Source organism: Diabrotica virgifera, chromosome 1 (assembly GCF_917563875.1).
Source record: "Diabrotica virgifera virgifera chromosome 1, PGI_DIABVI_V3a".
Lineage (NCBI taxonomy): Eukaryota > Metazoa > Arthropoda > Insecta > Coleoptera > Chrysomelidae > Diabrotica > Diabrotica virgifera.
Genome location: NC_065443.1, coordinates 90,963,120 through 90,986,719, shown reverse-complemented (window position 1 = coordinate 90,986,719; position 23,600 = coordinate 90,963,120). Strand labels below are relative to the sequence as shown.

Below are 23,600 nucleotides of genomic sequence, written 5' to 3'. Positions count from 1 at the left end.
CTTCTGTAGTAACCGGCTAAGCCTAAAAATGATTTTATTTCTTTTGTGTTCTTTGGTTCCGGGAAGTTTTTGATGCAAGAAATTTTAGCTGGATTTGTTTTTACACCATTTTCTGTTACAAGGTGGCCCAAATATGCCACTTCTTTTCTTAAAAATTCGCATTTGTCTGGCTGTATTTTTAAATTTGCTTTTCGTAACCTTTTAAAAACTTCTGTTAGTCGTGACATGTGATCATGGATAGTGGGTGAGTAGATAATGATGTCATCCATGTATACTAGGCATCTTTCGTTTTGTATTCCCAAGAGGATGTTGTCCATTACTCTTTGGAAAGTAGATGGAGCATTCATTAGTCCGAATGGCATGCGGACAAATTCATAATGCCCATTTTCGACGGAAAAGGCCGTTTTCTGGATGTCTTGTGGCTCTATTTCAATCTGGTGAAATCCAGATGCTAAATCTAGTGTTGTGAAGTATTGGCATCTTCCTAATTGGTCTAATAGTTCTGATATTTGTGGTAGAGGATAACGGTCTTGTACTGTCAGTTCGTTAAGCTTGCGATAATCAATAACAACTCGCCATTTTTGTTTTCCTGAGGCATCCAATTTCTTCGGTACAACCCAGACTGGACTAGAATATGGCGACACGCTTTTCTGGATTATTCCTTCTTCTAACATTTTATTAATTTGCGTCTTTACCTCTTCCTTATGTATTTGAGGATATCTATAGGATTTAGTGAAGATAGGTTTAGCGTTGTTTGTATCGATTTTGTGCTTGATTTCGTTTGTGAAAGTCAATTTGTCGCCTTCGACATAAAATATATCTGCATATTCAGTACAGATATCTAAAATCAGTTCTTGTTCTTCGCAATTTAGGTGATCAATTCTTAGTTGTTCTTTAATTATTCTTGTTCTATCTACTACGGGTTCTTCAAAATCATTTCCGTTGTAGGCTAGGATTGTCTCCGAATTTTTGAAAGGTTCGATTGAAATGTCTGAAAATTCGATTGTCTTCGGCATAGCATTAGCATTTAGGACGGAAGTTAAGAATTCTCCATTTTCGTCAACATGGACTAATGCATGAGGTAATCTAACTTTTTCTATTTCTTGTGCTGATAATATGGCATCTGTATTTGATAAGTTGCATTTTAGTCTGCATATTTGTTCGGTCCGGCTGTCAATGGTAATTATGTTTTTTCCTTTTATTCGTTTTCTCTCCGGTCTTTCAAGATTTTTGTCTTGATCTCGGTTATTTACGATAGTGTATTTTTCATTCATAGGGTTTTGGTATTTTAAATTTGATTCCTGTTTAGAATCTGGTTTAATTTTTATTTTAGGTTCGTTTTGTCTTGTTTCTGTAGGGTATGTCGGTGATATGTCTTTAGGAGGTGTGTTTGTATCGTGTCCTACCTTGTGAAGGGTGAGAGTTTTAAAATTTGTATGCAACTGTCGGGATTTGAGATCTATTACGCATTCATAATGATCTAGAAAGTCTAGGCCTATTATGCCATCGAAATCAATGTCTAAATTGAAAATAAATACTTTGTGAGGATTATCGTCAGTGAAGGGAATAAGGACAGATTCTGTTATTAACAATTTTTGATCGGTTATACCTTGGATAGTAACGTTTTCAGGAAATCTATTATGATAATTACGTGCTGTGTTTTCTTTGAAAACAGTGATTCCAGCACCTGTGTCGATTAATAGTTTAAAAGTTTTGGTAGCATCGTTAATGTAATATAAATTTTTTGAACTCATGGTATGAAATGGGGTTACAGGAACCTTTGTTCCGGAAAATTGAGATCCGGATGAAAATTGTCCAAGTTGAGTGCTTGGATTTGTTCTTGGATATTCGTAATATCCGTTGAATGGTTCGTATGGTTGGGAGGATGATTTTGATTCTGAAGTGAAAGAAAATCCTGATAATTTTCTGTGTTGAGTGTGTTAGTTGTGGTTTCGTAAAAGTTATCGGTTTGTGGATTATTTTCTGTATAATAATCTGTTTCATAGTTTTCATAGTTATCGGTATTATAATAATTATTTGTATAATAATCGTCTGTATAATAGTTAGTCGTCATTTCATCAGGGTATTCGTTTAAAACATGTGCCCTTTGAAAATGTGGGTTTCTTTGAATAACGGATGGACGATTTTGATTTTGATTTTGATTCTGAGATGAAAAGGAAGGTCTCTGTTGGTTGAAATTTGGATTGTTTGAGGAATATTGATTCCTATTAGGGTTTTGATTGTTTTGATAGTTGTTAGGTCCATTATTATATTGGTTTTGATAACCGTTAGGCCTAGAAAAAGATTGATTTGGTTGTACGAAACGGGAAGAGCGGCATTCAAAATTTTGATGACCTATTCGGCCACAATTTGTGCATTTTGTAAATTGAGACGAGGGCCTTCTCATTGGCTGAGAGGGTTTAGGAATAGTTGTCTTAGAATTGGATTTTTGTTCTTCAAAATATGACAATTGAAGTTCGCGTCGGATACGATTGCTTGCTTCAATGAGATCTTTAGGGTTACTAGCCCTAATAATTTGTCCTAGACGAGGTTCTAAACCGGTTAAAAGTGTGTTTAGGGCCATGGTATCGATTAAATCACATTGGGCGGTTTTTTGTTCTGCGGATAAATCTGCAATTTGGATCGAGGCGTACATTTTTGCATTTAAAACTTGTAAGCGGTTAAAGAAAGTTAGAGGAGATTCGTTAGATAGTTGTCTCAGTCTTTGTAAGTCTTGTATTAAAGAAGTCAGGTCTCTACTGTCTCCGAAATGTAGATTTAGTAATTGTTTTATTTCTTTATAAGAAAGTGGTTTTCTAGAATTAATAAGCTGTGCAGCTTTACCTTTGAGTTTATTTTTTATGTGAATCGTTAAAAGAACGCGCTGATCACCTGTGGCCATCTTAACAGCACAGTCGCATGCATCTAAAAATGTTGAAAGAGAAATCGGATCGCCTTCAAATTCTGGGATAATGGAAAAAATTTCCGAAAGCTTATATGGTTCAATATCTTGTTGAGTTTGGGAACGTGTCTCGGGCATTTTGCGGGATATTTTTAAACGAATATGAAAAAGAAGTATGGAGAAATATAAAATGTCTGAATGTAAGGGAGATAAAAAAATATGTAGTGGTATATAAAGGGCAAAATGTATCAATAAAAATAAAAATGTTATATAGAGACAAAATGTATCAATAAAAATATCAAATAATATATCAATAAAAATGTATCAAATATATCAATAAAAATATCAAGAGAAAATATACCAAAAATATAGCAAGTAAAAATATGTCAATAAAATATGGTAGAAATATACCAAGTAATAAAAATATGTCAATAAAATATCAGTATAAAATAGTATAAAGAAAAATGTCAATATTAATACTTTCAAATATTAGATAATCAAATTGTATTTTATTTTTTTTATGTATCTTGATTAATAATTGACTTGCAGTATAGTCAATTTCGTAAATTATTAAAACAAAATTATTAACGAGATGATTCAAAATCCACTTACATAAAGAAGAACATCGGGACGCCTTGTTCTCTCTGCTCAGCTACCAGGGGCTTCACTACGTGTTCCTTCCGTAGATCACAGGAGTGGGGTTGTTCGGAGATGCTTTCTTCTTTAAGGGTCGTCTTGTTCTCTCTGCTCGGCTACCAGGGGCTTCACTGGGTGTTCCTTCCGTAGTTCACAGGAGTGAGGACTTCCGTAGATTCTTTGATCCGTTAAGGGATGAGAATCCGCCGCTGCCAGTGAGTATACACGTGTTCTAGCAACGTTAAACGGATCCTACTGACTGCGCCAATTGTTAGATCACTGATCACGTATTTGACTTTTTAAAAAAAGATTTTATTTGTTACACAATAAGTTTACATAATAGTACAAAGTTAAATTAATTTAAAATGACTACAATAACTGGACTGGTCGAAGTTGCAGCTAAGAGTGGTCCCGGCATCTGAAAATGGTAATTTATAGGTTTGGTATAAAGTGCTGAATCGCTGTTCCCATGAATGTTGGCCAACGGTTCGTACAAAGTTCCTCTGCTGCTTGGTCAGCGGTTTCTGTGGGAATGGTATGATGAAATATGAATTCGGCGAACTTAGGCTAGTTCAAGGTTAATATTTTCTCATATAACATATATATATGTTATATGAGAAAATATTAACCTTGAACTAGCTTAAGTTCGCCGACTTCATATTTCATCATCCCATTCCCATAGAAACCGCTGAGCACGCAGTAGATGAACTTTGTACGAACCGTTGGTCAATTCTCATGGGAACAGCGATTCAGCACTTCATACCAAACCTATAAATTGCCATTTTCAGATGCCGGGACCACTCTTAGCTGCAACTTCGACCAGTCCAGTTATTGTAGTCATTTTAAATTAATTTAACTTTGTACTATTATGTAAACTTATTGTGTAACAAATAAAATCTTTTTTTAAAAAGTCAAATACGTGATCAGTGATCTAACAATTGGCGCAGTCAGTAGGATCCGTTTAACGTTGCTAGAACACGTGTATACTCACTGGCAGCGGCGGATTCTTATCCCTTAACGGATCAAAGAATCTACGGAAGTCCTCACTCCTGTGAACTACGGAAGGAACACCCAGTGAAGCCCCTGGTAGCCGATCAGAGAGAACAAGACGACCCTTAAAGAAGAAAGCATCTCCGAACAACCTCACTCCTGTGATCTACGGAAGGAACACCTAGTGAAGCCCCTGGTAGCTGAGCAGAGAGAACAAGGCGTCCCGATGTTCTTCTTTATGTAAGTGGATTTTGAATCATCTCGTTAATAATTTTGTTTTAATAATTTACGAAATTGACTATACTGCAAGTCAATTATTAATCAAGATACAAAAAAAAAAAAAAATAAAATACAATTTGATTATCTAATATTTGAAAGTATTAATATTGACATTTTTTCTTTATACTATTTTATACTGATTTTTTATTGACATATTTTTATTACTTGGTATATTTCTACCATATTTTATTGACATATTTTTACTTGCTATATTTTGGTATATTTTCTCTTGATATTTTTATTGATATATTTGATACATTTTTATTGATATATTATTTGATATTTTTATTGATACATTTTGTCTCTATATAACATTTTTATTTTTATTGATACATTTTGCCCTTTATATACCACTACATATTTTTTTTTTCTTTCTCCCTTACATACAGATATTTTATATTTCTCCATACTTCTTTTTTTCATATTTGTTTAAAAATATCCCGCAAAATGCCCGAGACACGTTCCCAAACTCAACAAGAAATCGAACCATACAAGCTTTCGGAAATTTTTTCCATTATCCCAGAATTTGAAGGCGATCCGATTTCTCTTTCAACATTTTTAGATGCGTGCGACTGTGCTATTAAGATGGCTACAGGCGATCAGCGCGTTCTTTTAACGATTCACATAAAAAATAAACTCAAAGGTAAAGCTGCACAGCTTATTAATTCTAGAAAACCACTTTCTTATAAAGAAATAAAACAATTACTAAATCTACATTTCGGAGACAGTAGAGACCTGACCTCCTTAATACAAGACTTACAAAGACTAAGACAACTATCTAACGAATCTCCTCTAACTTTCTTTAACCGCTTACAAGTTTTGAATGCAAAAATGCACGCCTCGATCCAAATAGCAGATTTAACCCCAGAACAAAAAACCGCCCAATGTGACTTAATCGATACCATGGCTCTAAACACGCTTTTAACCGGTTTAGAACCTCGTTTAGGACAAATTATTAGGGCTAGTAATCCAAAAGATCTCATTGAAGCAAGCAATCGTATCCGACGCGAACTTCAATTATCATATTTTGAAGAACAAAAATCTAATTCTAAATCAAATATTCCTAAGCCTTCTCAACCAACGAGAAGACCCTCATCTCAATTTACAAAATGCACAAATTGTGGCCGAATGGGTCATCAAAATTTTGAATGCCGTTCTTCCCGTTTCGTACAACCAAATCAATCTTTTTCTAGGCCTAACGGTTATCAAAACCAATATAATAATGGACCTAACAACTACCAAAACAATCAAAACCCTAATAGGAATCAATATTCCTCCAACAATCCAAATTTCAACCAACAGAGACCTTCCTTTTCATCTCAAAATCAAAATCAAAATCGTCCATCCGTTATTCAAAGAAACCCAAATTTTCAAAGGGCACATGTTCTAAATGAATACCCTGATGAAATGACGACTAACTATTATACAGACGATTACTATACAGATAATAATTATTATAATACCGATAACTACGAAAACTATGAAACAGATTATTATACAGAAAATAATCCACAAACAGATAACTTTTACGAAACCAATAACACACTCGACACAGAAAATTATCAGGATTTTCTTTCACTTCAGAATCAAAATCATCCTCCCAACCATACGAACCATTCAACGGATATTACGAATATCCAAGAACAAATCCAGGCACTCAACTTAGACAATTTTCATCCGGATCTCAATTTTCCCGAACAAAGGTTCCTGTAACCCCATTTCATACCATGAGTTCCAAAAATTTATATTACATTAACGATGCTACCAACACTTTTAAACTTTTAATCGACACAGGTGCTGGAATCACTGTTTTCAAAGAAAACACAGCACGCAATTATCATAATAGATTTCCTGAAAACGTTACTATCCAAGGTATAACCGATCAAAAATTGTTAATAACAGAATCTGTCCTTATTCCTTTCACTGACGATAATCCCCACAAAGTCTTTATTTTCAATTTAGACATTGACTTCGATGGCATAATAGGCCTAGACTTTCTAGATCATTATGAATGCGTAATAGATCTCAAATCCCGACAGTTGCATACAAATTTTAAAACTCTCACCCTTCACAAGGTAGGGCATGATACAAACACACCTCCTAAAGACATATCACCGACACACCCTACGGAAACAAGACAAAACGAACCTAAAATAAAAATTAAACCAGATTCTAAACAGGAATCAAATTTAAAATACCAAAACCCTATGAATGAAAAATACACTATCGTAAATAACCGAGATCAAGACAAAAATCTTGAAAGACCGGAGAGAAAACGAATAAAAGGAAAAAACATAATTACCATTGACAGCCGGACCGAACAAATATGCAGACTAAAATGCAACTTATCAAATACAGATGCCATATTATCAGCACAAGAAATAGAAAAAGTTAGATTACCTCATGCATTAGTCCATGTTGACGAAAATGGAGAATTCTTAACTTCCGTCCTAAATGCTAATGCTATGCCGAAGACAATCGAATTTTCAGACATTTCAATTGAACCTTTCAAAAATTCGGAGACAATCCTAGCCTACAACGGAAATGATTTTGAAGAACCCGTAGTAGATAGAACGAGAATAATTAAAGAACAACTAAGAATTGATCACCTAAATTGCGAAGAACAAGAACTAATTTTAGACATCTGTACTGAATATGCAGATATATTTTATGTCGAAGGCGACAAATTGACTTTCACAAACGAAATCAAGCACAAAATCGATACAAACAACGCTAAACCTATCTTTACTAAATCCTATAGATATCCTCAAATACATAAGGAAGAGGTAAAGACGCAAATTAATAAAATGTTAGAAGAAGGAATAATCCAGAAAAGCGTCTCGCCATATTCGAGTCCAGTCTGGGTTGTACCAAAGAAATTAGATGCCTCAGGAAAACAAAAATGGCGAGTTGTTATTGATTATCGCAAGCTTAACGAACTCACAGTACAAGACCGCTATCCTCTCCCACAAATATCAGAATTATTGGACCAACTAGGAAGATGCCAATACTTCACAACGCTAGATTTAGCCTCTGGATTTCACCAGATTGAAATTGAGCCACAAGACATCCAGAAAACGGCTTTTTCAGTCGAAAATGGACATTACGAATTTGTCCGCATGCCATTCGGACTAATGAATGCTCCATCTACTTTCCAAAGAGTAATGGACAACATCCTCTTAGGAATACAAAACGAAAGATGCCTAGTATACATGGATGACATAATTATCTACTCACCCACTATTCATGATCATATGTCACGATTAACAGAAGTTTTTAAAAGGTTACGAAAAGCAAATTTAAAGATACAACCAGACAAATGCGAATTTCTAAGAAAAGAAGTGGCATATTTGGGCCACCTTGTAACAGAAAATGGAGTAAAAACAAACCCAGCTAAAATATCTTGCATCAAAAACTTCCCGGAACCAAAGAACACCAAAGAAATAAAATCATTTTTAGGCTTAGCCGGTTACTACAGAAGATTTATTCCAAATTTTGCCAAAATTTCTAAACCACTTACGAAACTACTCCAGAAAGACGTACCTTTTATCTTTAATTCTGAATGCAAAGAAGCCTTTAACGAACTCAAAAATATTCTAACATCAGATCCAATACTCATATATCCGAATTTTGAAGAACCATTTTTACTAACAACTGACGCTAGTGCATTCGCGATTGGAGCCGTTCTATCACAAGGCCCTATAGGAAAAGATTTACCCATAGCTTATGCTTCTAGAACATTATGCGGTGCAGAAACAAAATATTCAACCATAGAGAGAGAGTTACTAGCTATCGTATGGGCAGTCAAACATTTTAGACCATATCTTTTTGGCCGAAAATTTACACTTATTACCGATCATCGACCCCTTACATGGCTTTTCTCGATAAAAGATCCCGGAAGCCGATTAGCGCGTTGGCGCCTAAAACTCGAAGAATACAATTATAAAATAGAACATCGTGCAGGAAAAATAAACAGAAACGCTGATGCCCTCTCAAGGATTAAGATTAACCATTTTAAGGATTGTGCAAACTTTCAATCGAAAATCACATTACATGCATCGAATGAAGACGACACGGACACACAAGAAAACGAGGAAGACAACGATGAAGAAGATATAGAAAAAATGTCCGAGGAACTTGACAAGTTTATCGAACTTTACAGAACTAAGTCGATAATCGATTATTCTAAAGTTGAAATATCGAATACGGACTTATTAGACAAATCTAACAAAAATATTGTTACCTTTTTCTGGCAAAATAAACTTGAAGAACTTCACGAGAAAATAATGAATGACATATTCGAAGAAAACATGGAATATAGTAACAGAAGAATTAATATTGTACACAGCAAAACAGTAAAAGATCGAAGATATTTTATTATACCATTACCTTTTGATCCCGAACGAGTAATATCACACCTGTTTCTTGTACTTTTTGCAAATAAAGATCAATTCGATGAATCAAAAATATATTGTGTCGAAAATAATCTCGAACTACCTATTCTAGAGATATTTTCTTATATTTTTGCTGACAAAGAATTAAAATTAAGAATCTGTCAAAATATAATTAAAACAGCCAGCGAAGACGAAATCCCTCAAATCTTAGATCATTACCATTGTGGTAAAAATAATTTACACCGTGGAATAAACGAAACTGTCAGAAGAATAAAACAAAAATATAATTGGAAAAATTTAACAAAAGATGTAGAGAAATTTGTAAAAGCATGTGAAATATGCCAAAAAGTTAAAATTTGTAGAAAAAACTTAAGTGGACCACTAGTCATAACAGAAACTCCAAAAACACCATTCGAAAGAATCAATATGGACATATTCGAATACCCTACTAGAAATTATGCATTAACTATTCGTGACGAATTGACAAAATTCACACAAGCCTATCCTTTAGAAGACAAAAAGGCAGTAACAGTAGCCAAGACACTCCTACTCTTCTTTCAGCACTATGGAACACCACTAAGAATTCATTGTGACTGCGGTCGAGAATTCGAAAATGCTATAATCAAAGATCTATGCGAATTATATGACATCAAACTAACATTTTCTAGTGTTAACCATCCACAATCTAATGGATCCGTAGAGAGATTTCATGCCACACTCTCAGAAATGATTAGAGCAAATCAAGCCGAAAACCCGAATGATCATCCCTTCAATATACTCCCTTATGCAGTAATATGTTATAACAACACGAAAAATAAGACCCACGGTTTTACACCATATGAACTTATATTTGGGCACACTGCAGGCCGTCCACCAGAAACTCTATACAATCAAAAAACACTAATGAGTAAATATATTCGAGACCTAAATAATCGCATGGAATATTTTTACAAAGTAGCCAGAGCAAAAACAGAGAGACAGAAAGAAAAGGCGAAAGTAAGATTTGACGAAAATATTTCAGCGCAAAGACCTGATTTTAAAATTGGTGACAAAGTTTACGTAAAAGAATCCCAAATTAAATCAAAATCAGAAAATCTTTTTAATGGACCTTTCGAAATTCAAGAAATTTTTACAAATTCCGCAATTATCCTTAACCCCAAAACTAACCAAACCTCTAAAGTAAATTTTGACAGACTAAAACCTTATTTTGAATAATTTTCCTTTACAGATTCTATGGACTCCTTTCTATCGTCCAATCCCAAATTCTCCTCACTCCCATTAATAACACAATTGGAATATTTTTCCATGAAAAAGGAACTATACGAATATCTAACGACAAATGGACTTTACTTGTTTACAAAGAATTATTGCCTATCAAAACTACAATATCCAACAATGACAAAATTTTGGAAAACCTATTAGAAAAATTTATTAACGTGGATACACCGAGAAAACTTGCCTTTCAAGCCGAAGTACAGACACATTATGTTAGTCTGCTAAAACAAATCTCAAACTCCGTTAACTTAAAATATAAAGAGATAACCTCTGACACAGTACCTTATAATAAACGCGTAAAACGCGGTTTAGTAAATGGTATTGGAACAATATGGAAATCCATTACTGGAAATTTGGACGCCTCTGACGGCGAATACTTTAATAAATGTATAAATAAGATAAACTCCGATGAAACTCAAATTGAAAATCTCTTAAAAAATCAAATATCTGTTACCACTTCAATTATAAAAACTTTCAACACTTCTATTCAAAAATTGCAAATAGACGAAGAAACCTTTAACAACGACTTAAAAACTATAGAGACTACACTTCTGGACATTAATAATGACATCTCCTTTTACCAAGCACAATTACAAATACTAGATTTATGTGAGTCCTTAATGGAAAGCTACGTATTTTTAGAAAATTATTTAAATGATATACTAAATTCTATCACATTCTCTCGCCTGCAAATTTTACATAGTTCTATTATTTCGCCCATAGACTTAATGGAAGCATTAAAAGAAATCTCACAGTCATTACAAAATAACGTTTTGCCTCTACCCACTTATATGTCAAATATAGCTCAGTATATTGACATAATAAAACTACAAGCTTATCAGCTCGATTCAAAAATTGTTTTCGTTCTCGAAATTCCGTTAGTTGATCCCGAAATCTTCACTTTGTATCAACTATATTCAATACCAATATTAGATAATCAAACTGGTTTTCATCATATACTTTCAACTGTTCATAAATACATAGCGCGAGATGATGATTCAATTTCATATGTCTTACCCACGGACACCGAAAAATGCAATCAAATCAGTCAAAACCAAAGAATGTGTACAGACATTCTTCCGTACCCCATAGACACCGATGCAATATGCGAAGCCCAGCTTTTGAAACCTCTCAGCAACTTGCCAAAAACTTGCCAGATGTCCATGCTCTTGGCACAAGGTTACAACGTTCAAGAAATTGACCGAAATTTATGGTTGCTAACCATTTCCGATCCATTACCAGTAACAATCAAATGTGCAAGAAAAGATGTCACTACACGAATAATCAAAACAAATTCAATCTTAAGATTAATTCCCGAATGTATTGCATTCATTGGCAGTACTAGAATTCATGCCAAAGACCAAATCGAGAAATGTACAAATATTACGTATAGAAGTCACCCAGTTAACGTACCCTACAGATGCTGTGACCACTTTGAGACAAAGAGTCACCTATCAAAATTGAAACCACTAAAACTCAGTAAGATCAACGTAGATGACTTAAATATTGCACAACACAAATTGGACCAATATTCGGAAGAACTGGACCATATCATGAGCCAATCATTCATCGAGGAACATTTACCCTTATTCACTATATCAACCTTATCCCTGATTATCATCCTAGCTATCTTATACCTTTGTTGTAAATATCGAACCAAAATATTTCCAAAAATTGCAATCTCCTTGTCCCAGGATCAGCCTCCAACTTCAGCACCACGCAGAAATTCCATTAGACAGAAATTTCAAAGCTTTACCTCCTTCAGAAGAAGACCCAATGTCCAACAAGAGAGCGAAGAAGAAGCAGAAACACCAATTACTCTGTAAAAGTCAAAGCAATGGCATTGACTTTTCACTAATAAGGGGAGCTGTTATATGAGAAAATATTAACCTTGAACTAGCTTAAGTTCGCCGACTTCATATTTCATCATCCCATTCCCATAGAAACCGCTGAGCACGCAGTAGATGAACTTTGTACGAACCGTTGGTCAATTCTCATGGGAACAGCGATTCAGCACTTCATACCAAACCTATAAATTGCCATTTTCAGATGCCGGGACCACTCTTAGCTGCAACTTCGACCAGTCCAGTTATTGTAGTCATTTTAAATTAATTTAACTTTGTACTATTATGTAAACTTATTGTGTAACAAATAAAATCTTTTTTTAAAAAGTCAAATACGTGATCAGTGATCTAACATATATATATATATATATATATATATATATATATATATATATATATATATATATATATATATATATATATATATATTAAATTGTATACAAGTATTTAAATTTAAAATAAAATGTAAAACCTATTTTAGGATGGGGAAAAAGGATTTATTTCGCAACCGTCATCTCTTCGGCGAAATAAATTTTGCACGTATCTATATTATGTGTATCTATATATAAATTGTATAGAAGTATTTAAATTTAAAATAAGTGTAAAACCTATTTTTGGATGGGGAAAAAGGATTTATTTCGCGACCGTCATCTCTTTGGCGAAATAAATTTTGTACGTAGATGTATTGAAGAGAAAACTTCTTTAGGGACGTTGTACATTTTTTGGATGGGAAGAAGTATTAAATTGGCGACCTTCATCGCTTCGAAGAAATACATTTTTGAAGTGAAAACTTCTTGAGGGTCGTTGTGCACTTTTTGGATGGGAAAAAGTATTCAATTAGCGACCGTCATCGCTTCGACGAAATAAATTTTTGAAGTCAAAATTTCTTTAGGGACGTTGTGCACTTCTTGGATGGGGAAAAAGTATTGAATTTGCGACCGTCATCACTTCGCTGAAATAAATTTTGTACGCGTATAAATTATGTGTATGTATACATAAATAGCATAAAGCATACGCATCGCGTATATGATATAGGTATAGCACTTCTTTTTGAATGGGGAAAAAGCATTGAGCTCGTAATTTATATACTATAAGAAGTTTTCAATTCTGTCGGCACTCCCACGAGTACCTTCATTTTTTTTTATATCTACAGGGTGATTGATTAGTGGGGTAAAGCTCCGTAGATTCGTCATAGTAATAGAGAGCGATAAAAGTTAATAACAAAAATTGCAGCCCAACTTTGAGCTTCACATTAAAAAATTAGTTAGAATGTTACAGGGTGTTCGATAACATAGTGGCAGACCAAACTCATGTTTTTTTTTTAATGGAACCTGTATTTTATTTTATATTTGAAATCTTCTTAACTTCTCCATTACAAAAATATAAAGGTTTGGTATGTTATACAGGGTATTTACAAAGTTATAACCAATTTTATATGAAAATCGTATACCCCATTCCACGAATATACGACCCTCTTGGATTATCGCGACAACGAATATTTTACTGTACAAAATATGAAGAACGAAAGTAAATTGCAAATTATATTGTTGTTTATTGGAGTAATTATTGGGGCAAAATACTTTCGTACTTCTTATGTTGCACACTAAAATATTCGTTGCCGCGATAATTCAAAACAGTCGTATATTCGTGGTATAAGCACAACGGCAATGATTTATTGATGCCATATTTTTTTATTTATTGTCTAAGTTGTCATAAATGATTGCTAATATTGCTAATTTTGATAATACGATTTTCATATAAAATTCGTTACAACTTTGTAAATACGCCTGTATAACATACCATACCTTAATATTTTTGTAATGGAGAAATTAAGATTTCGAATATAAAATAAAATACAGGGTGTTCCATTAAAAAAAATGTTTGGTCTGCCACTATGCTATCAAACACCCTGTAACATTCTAATTAATTTTGAAATATGAAGCTCAAAGATGGCTACAATTTTAGTTATTAACTTTATTGCTATCTATTACTAAAACGGATCTACGGAGCTTTACCCAACTAATCAATCACCCTGTATAGTATGAATGAGGATATGATAAACCCAGTGATGATAAACCCACATCACTGGATAAACCTCACCATCTTGTCTTATCGACCCTGTTCTGTGTCGCACTTCTATAAAATATAGTTTGCTAAACTTGTGATCCGAGAACCTGCTCGACCATTGAATGTTGATTCAAGTGTATTCCTTTTTATATTGATGAGCTCATATTGATGAAAAAATAAAACGACAGGCAAAGTTTTTCTATTTATTTTATTTTTTGTTAAGTTACAAATTACATTAAAATATGTACTCACCATATCGCCGGTCCGGAAGAAGAATGACTTAACTGCAAATTTTGGCAATTCCTGTTTATTGCGTAACTAACTTCTAAAATACTGGGTACAGATGATACAAAAGCGACAGAACTGTAACTATTATGTGCTGAGCGACTACAGGGTAGTTGCGTCGTTATTGAAATACGCACCATTTTAGACCTTGTTTCAGATGAATAATGACGCAACTGCAAATAGGGTTGAAAATGGGGGGACTAAATTAAGATAATGAAATTCGGACCAATAGGGATGAAAATAAAAGCCATCGCTGTAAGAATAAACGGCATACTAAATATTTAAGAGTTTTTTTGTACAGAATAATTTTAAGATCAAGAATGACGCAACTGTAGATAGGGTTGAAAATAGGGGGATTAAATTAAGATAATGAAATTCGAACCAATAGGGATAAAAGTAAAAGCCATCATTCTAAGAATAAACACCATACCGATGCTCCTGGACGATTTAATCCATATTTTAAATATTAAGAAATCGTTTTTTTTTTGCTCTCCTGAGAAATTTGGCTTTTTGCAGTTACGTCATTCTTATTCCGGACACAAGGATCTACAGACCGAGCTAGTCCTATAAATTTCCACGGCTTCGCGCCATGCTTCACGCAACCGTACTTACTTACTTGTGTTTCGAGTTGTGTGGTCGTGGACTGGTCGAGTGGAGTTAGAATTTGTCAAATTTAAGTAAATAATCGTTTCTACTGATACATAGTAATTCGGTATCTAATATAATTATTAATAAAGAATACATTAAAAAACAACGTTAAAAACTTTAATAATTATATTATATTATATTATATTATAATAATTATTATATTATAATATAATATACAGCTTTTAATATTTAATATTGCTAATACATATTATTAAAGTTTTTAACATTGTTTTTTATTTACATTAAGTATGTACATACCAAGTCACCTAGGGCTCGATAACATGGAAAGAGTCCCACCAGAGCACAATGCTTTTAATACCTTAGGTATCTGGGATGAGTCAATTTTCCCCTTAGAGGGAGTGTGAGTCGTATGGCTAAATCTGGATTAGCGATATTAAAAACTTTAATATATTATACATATTATATTATATTATATTATATTATATTATATTATATTATATTATATTATATTATATTATAATATAATATAATATAATATAATATAATATATTATAATATAATATAATATAATATAATATAATATAATATAATATAATATAATATAATATAATATAATATAATATAATATAATATAATATATTATACATATTATATTATATTATATTATATTATATTATATTATATTATAATAATTATTATATTATACCGCAGTTTTTTTATATGAAAATGCAAAGCAAAATATATACTATTTGCAGAGTAAATGCTTATTGATTTTTTTTTTAATAAAATAATACAAATTGGATGTAGAGTAGCTAAGCGTTGGGTAGTAGCAAAAGTAGCTACACCACATGAGACACGAAAATGATGAAATTAATTCTATTTTTCTTTTCATGGAGATTTTTTTAAAATAGGTAACATCATTACAAAATATTTTGTTATTAATACAAGTAATTGTTTGTTATTATTTACTGAGCCTTTATAATTTTGACTAAGCCATTTTATAAGCTATTTGGAAAATAGCATTTCAGAAAATACTGTATTTTTATTTAAGTATAATACAAAATATTATTATTCATTTTCTACTTAAGTACAGCAAAAAAACTTTGAAAAAATTAAACAAGAGTTTAAATTATAAACACAAAACTAAATAAATAATTTCCCACAACTGTCAAAAACCACACTTAAAAGTTTTAAAAATTCACACCACAGAATCAGTACCAATATTCAAACAGAATCAACAACCAAACACCTGACGCAGTCGTAAGTACGATTGCGCGAAGCCGTGGAATTTACAAAGCTTGCTAGGTCTGTAGATCTAAGTATTCCGGACCGGGGATATGAACACAACGCTGTATAATTAATAAAAACAAACAAGTATATATTAAATGTCTACAACGAGGTACGTCAACAGAAAGTAAGGAAATTTGTGTTTTTTGTGTTAAAAATAGAAACATTAATATTTTTGTATGGACTATTATGTTACCACTCTTACACGTAATCGCCACTGAAGTAAATATTATTTTAAAGACTTGGCCCCAGCCCAGCTAGCAAGATAACGTTACATTAACGTTAAATTTAGGTTTTTTTGTATTGTTACGTAACATCTATCAAAAAATTACGTTACTGATACGAAATTTTAATACGTATATTATATGTATGAATTTATTCGTTTCTGAAACGTGGCTCTTTGATAGGTTTTAATGCGTATGAATTTATTCGTCTCTAACACGTGGATTTTTGGTAGGTATAGACACGTATAAGATCTCGTTTGAGATTGCAGCGCCATCGCGTATTTATTTTGAACCTTTCATTAATACCTAACCTTACATTTCCGTGATTAAAATCGTGTTTGTTTTTATGGAGTATGGAGTTATGTAAAAAAAATCGAATTATTATTGTTGTGTGCCTCAATGTGATTCTTGGATAAAGCGTACCTAATAGTAATTTATCGTTTCATTCTTTCCCTAAATAGGATAAACAAAATAGAATTCTATTCAATGGAAGTTTAGTTGAAAAACGAAATGTATGGAAATATCTTCTAAAAATGGGGAAGCAGCCTAGTCCTTATATGAAAGTGTGCAGTTTACTAATGAAGATTACTTCAAGGGTATGTTTATGTATTGTAATATAAAGTAGCTATTAATAATTTTGTCTCTTTCTCTCACATAAACGTCAAATATATTATAATAAATGTTTATTTCAAATATTTAATAAATGTGTCAGCATCATGTATGTGGTTTTATTTACACAATAATTTTAAGTCCTATTTATAAATATCATTTATACCGAAAATTCTCCTAAAAAGTGACGTTGAAAAGGTTAAGTAGAAATAACGTAAAATTGTTACGTAACATCGCTGTGACTTTTTTACGTATATTTTAGGTAAAATTTGACGTAACTTTTGTCGTAACTTCTCCCAAAATGTTGACGTTTGTTTGACGTTATATATACGAACACTGTTAGCTGGGAGGTACCATTGTGACTAATATTTTTAAACTTCTTTAGCAAATATACAGCTACATTGATTTTCATTCCTTTGGTTTTTAGATTAGTAGGTTTCCATTCTCTTCTTAACGTGCATATCCGTTCCGGATGTTAGCGATCATCATGGCTATCTTGACTTTGTTTACCGCAGCGCGGAACAGTTCAGTGGTAGTGGTGTTATACTACTTTCGTAAATTTTGAAGCCAGGAAATACGTCTTCTTCCCGGTCCTCTTTTTCCATTTACCTTCCCTTGGAGAATCAGTTGGAGAAGGTCGTAACGTTCTTGATTTCTCATTACATGTCCTAGATATTCTAATTTTTTTTGTTTTGATGGTTATGAGAATTTCACACTCTTTCCCCATTCTACGCAGGACTTTTCGAAAGCTTCGAGCCGATTCATAGATACAACAGTTAGTGTCCACGCTTCCATGTTTTTAATGATATGTCTCGACTGTTGAAAATGGGTCTCATTCTAACGTATGCTGCTTTCGCTTTTATTATTCGCTGTTTAATTTCTGTCGAGTGGTCCTATTGGCTATTTAAATTCGTACTCAGATGTGTATATTGATCAACTCTTTCGATATTCTGTTGGTTGACTGTAAGTTGAGCGTTTAATATTGGTTTTTTACTAATTGTCATAAATTTGGTCATCTTTATGTTAAGAGCTAGTCCATATCTGTTGCTGACTTCTGTTATACGATTTGTTAATATCTGTAAATCATTCAGATTATCGGCGAAAACTATGGTGTCATCTGCATATCTAATGTTATTCAACCATTCACCAATTATTAATACTCCCTTCGCACAACCGTCTAAAGCTTCCTTAAATATCCATTCAGAGTAAATATTGAATAGTAGTGGAGATAAAATACAGCCCTGTCGTACTCCTCGTTCTATTGCAATTTTATCAGTTAACTGGTCTTCTATTTTGATTTTTGCCGTTTGATTGTAATAAATGTTTCTGATAATTATTAGATCTTTGTTGTCAATTCCAATTTCTTGCATTAGAATTAGAGTTAATAATTTGTCATGTTTTACTCTGTCAAATGCTTTCTGGTAATATGTAAAGCATACGTATATATCACAATTTACATCCCTGCATCTCTGAAATAGCACTTGCACAGCAAAAAGGGCCTCCCGTGTTCCCAGAGCATCACGAAATCCAAATTGTGTTCTTGTTAGTTGTTCCTCGCACTTTGTATATATTCGTTTGTGAATGACCTTTAGAAATGTTTTTCCATAGGTTTCCATTAGCTGCCGATAAATACTTAAGTGTCAATGGGCGATAACTTTCTTCTCCTCTCTAACACAGCATCGCAGTATAATGCTAACGAAACAGTACGGTCACTCCTCGAAAATCCTTTGTTCTCTATGTTCCATTTTGGTGACGGCGCGGTGCATCAAAATGTTTAGTCTTTTGCGCAGATGAATGACAGTTAACGGCATCCTACGTTTGCCATGATTGGTCGTTATCGTCGCGCATTAGCCGTGATTGGTCGTTATCTTCACGCATTAAAAATTTTGTCTCGGGAGTGGATTGCAAAATTGGAACCGTCAAAATTCGAGAGTGAATTTATTGATTCTTTAGCATTAACTCTGCCTCTACTTTCTGGACGTCCCTTGCATAAAATAATTTTTGATTTCATGAGGTAACTTTAACCTTCGGATGACCAAGCGGGGGAAATTGTGACCCCAGCGTATGTTTTTCTTTAATAAATTCAAAAGTATCTTCAATTTTTAACTCATTATTTTTTTATTTGACTTTAATGTCATTCTAGATATCCTCATATTTTGAAATAAAAAAAATTCCCTACATTTTACGAATAAAAAATATATTCTGAAGTTTATGTTTAGTAAAATACCGTCTATTATGTGTAATTCCAAGTAGTTTTACGCTAATGACGTCGACTTTGCAAAGTAACAAGACACTTACTTAACATACACACTACACATGACACTAATACTCATGTTGGGACTGGCTGAATGACATAAAGTCCATTCCAAAAAAAAAATAAAAAAAAACGCTTTATTTTTTTGTTAATTGTCATTTTTGACATTTTTGACCTGGGGTCATTTTTCCCCCCTTGGTCATCCATGTAACAAAAAAGGTTGGTCATCGGAAGGTTAAAGGGAATAAAGAAAATATAATACATTTCGAATACAGAATTATAGAATATCACAATATAAAATATACGACATTAGTACGTACTTACATATTAGAGAAGAATAAAATGTAATTGTTTACATTAGTAGAGATCATCGGATTAGTCCAAAATTTGAACAGTGGATTGTGGTTTACTTACTATCATTCTCTTTACAATGCATATTAAATATGATAGACGATAAATTTTAACGGGAACGTGTTAATGCATACTACATAGTTTTTTGAGCAAGTGTTTCCACAGTTTCAAAAATTATTGTATTCTGCGAAAACAATAATATAGAGTACCGTTATAAGGTAATAATAAGTACCTATGAGTTTGTATTTCATTGGTTATGAACTTGTTATATTAATTTAAAATTGTAGTTTTAATTGGATTAGATTAGGTTCGTATACGAAAATACTACATGCTTTCTAGTACTGTGAAAAATAAGAAATGCAGGTACTCTGTTAGGAATAATTGATACACCACTTTTTTTTGAAGTTATACTTCTTTAGGCGCGATTGAGAGTAAAATTTCATAATACTGCGCGCATGCGCACACAGACAGTATGGCGTTTAGGTGCTAAATCTTTCAAGTTATTTATAAGTATATCAGTACAAGAAAAGGTGTGAAAAGAATATATTAGTGTTTTTAGTAAATATATTTATTATAATCTTTGTGTCTTTGGATTTGTCTTCCTCAGGAGTAAGATGAGTATTATTAAAACATTTTATTGTATATTTATTATACTTCACCTTGTCTGTTTGTTACTGTAAATTGTCATTAGTAGACAAGGCGGAAACGGCGGGTTCGTTGGGGAAAATATTCCCATGAGATATTTTTGCATAATCACATTCGTGAGACATCCCAGAATAAGGTTCAAGAAGTCGCCCACGTGAAAAGTGGGCCAATTTTTTTTAACAATTTTTTTTAATCAAATTGCAAAAATCAATATTTTTGGCCCGGACTAATTTTTTTTTTAGATTTTTTGGACCATTCTGGACAAAAACGGTCTCTTATAATGTTTCTCTAAAGTTAATCTTTTTCGAGTTATAAGCAATTTAAAATTTGAAAAACGCGAAAATGACCATTTTTAAGACTTAATAACTCGGTTAAAAATTATTATTATGAAAGTCAGAAAGTGACCAAATTAAAGTTTAAAGTCTCCGCTACATGATCCCGAAGAAATCTGTGTCATTAATTTACTACTAAGCTGTTATTTTTAATTAATAACAATGAGCGGTTAGATCGTATTGACGCGGTTGTAAATGTGAGTGCGAGTAAGATGCACAATTGGACTGCTGGAATGGCTTCTCTCTCGCACTCAGCATTTACAGACGCCGCATATGTGAATGGCGCTTATTATTATTACTTAAAAATAACAGCTTAGTAATAAAATAATGACAAAAGTTTCTTCGGGATCTTGTAGGGGGGGCTTTAAACTTTGATTTAGTCATATATTAACTTTCATAATAATAACTTTTAACCAAGTTATTAAGCCTTGAAAATCGCCATTTTTCGTTTTTTTCAATTTTAAATTGCTTATAAGTCGAAAATGATCAACTCTAGAAAAAAATTATAAGAGATCTTTTTTGTCCAAATCGTCCAGAAAATTAAAGAAAAAAATTGTTCGGGCCAAAAATATTGATTCTTGCAATTTGATTAAAAAAAATTGTTAAAAAAAAACTGGCCCACTTTTCACGTGGGCGACTTCTTGAACCTTATTCTGGGATGTCTCACGAATGTGATTATGCAAAAAAATCTCATGGGAATATTTTTCCCTTCGAACCCGCCGTTTTCGCCTTGTCTATAGGTACATCCGAACCGATACAGACACAGTCCTCGTAACGTATTTGGTATAGCATTCGGCCAGAGATCGAGAGGTCTTGAGTTCGAATCCGGAGCAATCCTATACCTTTTTTTTTATTTTTTTGAAAGCGGTAAGCACAAAATTAGTTTGGTGTTTAAAAAAATTAAAACAAACTGTTTAAAGTATATTTATTTTTAAGAAATCATATAATAGAAGTATAACTTCTTACGTGCGTACAAAGTACAAACACATTCTTTTTTCTTTCTTGATGTCGCCTAATTATACCTACCTATAAAGATTAGTAATAATTCACATGTACTCTACTTTTAAAATTTAAATTACACATAAATATTTCCTCCGCAAAAAACAATTGTATATGTGGCACCATTGTACATGTGCGCAATATTTTCTTTAGTGCGCAAATATCCGGGTTTTTTTTAAGAAGTTGATCCCTGCTAATGTAAACTTTTGCAGAATAAAATCTATACATGAATTAAATGAATTAAAATCTATACACTTCTGGACAAAATTAACACAAAGAACATACGCAAGCAATATTATAACGTCCATGATTACCCTCTTTATTTTATTTCCTTTTAAACTCAATTTCACAGGTAACCCCTTCTGTGGCTCAGTGGTAAGAGAGCCTACCTTTGGATTCAGGGGTCGTGAGTTCGAATCTCATTAAGGGTAGGAAATTTTTAATTTATTAAAAATTAATAAGTGAAGATAGTTTCTATCCTTGTGGGATCAGTACTCCCGGAGACGTTCGGATACAATTAGCGTCTCTTTGTAAAGACAATGAAGTCGACTTCTAAAAGTAATAAGACATTTACTCAACACACACGCTACAATAGGTATCTGACTGCAAAATCAACTGGATCATGCCAATGACCATTAGTTGTCGAGACGTTAAGCTAAATAACGAAAAAATTAACAGGTAATTGTTAGTCACGCACAATATGACGCCTTTGACGTAACTGTCAAATATATATTATGATTTATATTGAAGTTATTCTCAATTTTTCTGTCATAATTTTATTTATTTTTAACAGCATTTAAATTTGTGTGCTGCATAGCAATAAAAAAATGTTATTTTTATCCAGAAGATTAATGAATTGACGTATGTAATAGACAACACTTAAAAACAAAATACCCAATTAATTTATACATAAAAACGATAAGTATCTGTCGTAAATGCTCCTACAGACTTTTCATTATATATAACTTAAAATTATTATTTTCTAATCGCTGTCTTCGTTTAAAAATTTAACCATTCCTTCCTTGAGTCCTTCTTGCAACTGTAGAACATGCGTTATTGGTTCAGGCTTGCCGTCTTTGCCTACTACACAAGGATTTATTGATCCACATTTCATTAGACTATCCAGAAGTACCACTAACTTCATGGCTTCATATTCTTTCTGTAAAATAAGCTTAAATTTAGTTCATCATATGATAAAATGGTTGCCGATTGAGTGTATCTAAATTACGTGGAATGGAAAATCTCTACTAACAATTCTTTGAATTTTTTAAGGCCATCGGTACATAATTCGGAAATATTTTACGGCTATCCCTACTTTTTCTGTATTTACACGGCAAATTACGGGTACTAAAATTCTCACTGGTATGGATATGTAAACATTACTACTTGACAATGTCATAATTAACTTTAAAGAGATGGCTTTTGAATGTTCTTGGATAACTGTTACTTGTATAATTGTAAATTATTAATAGATATGATAATTTTTTCACTAATTATGTATTCAGTGATTGTAATAATTTATATACAGTACAACAAAAACTAATACTCAATCGAGAAAAGAACAAAAGTGTTAAAGCGATTTTTTAATAATATTTTGTTACTATGGAACGCTTACAAT

At 32.6% G+C, this 23,600-nt stretch overlaps 1 protein-coding gene across 1 annotated transcript in view; it reads right to left on the bottom strand.

The window, feature by feature from the left end:
- Window positions 1-21,891: 21,891 nt before the first annotated feature.
- LOC114329734 (synembryn) overlaps window positions 21,892-23,600 on the bottom strand; it is a 46,224-nt gene continuing 44,515 nt past the window's right edge. The window contains exon 8 of the mRNA XM_028278930.2: window positions 21,892-23,141. Within this exon, the coding sequence (XP_028134731.1) occupies window positions 22,965-23,141 (177 nt within the window). The 3' untranslated portion in view covers window positions 21,892-22,964. The remainder of the gene's footprint in view (window positions 23,142-23,600) is intronic.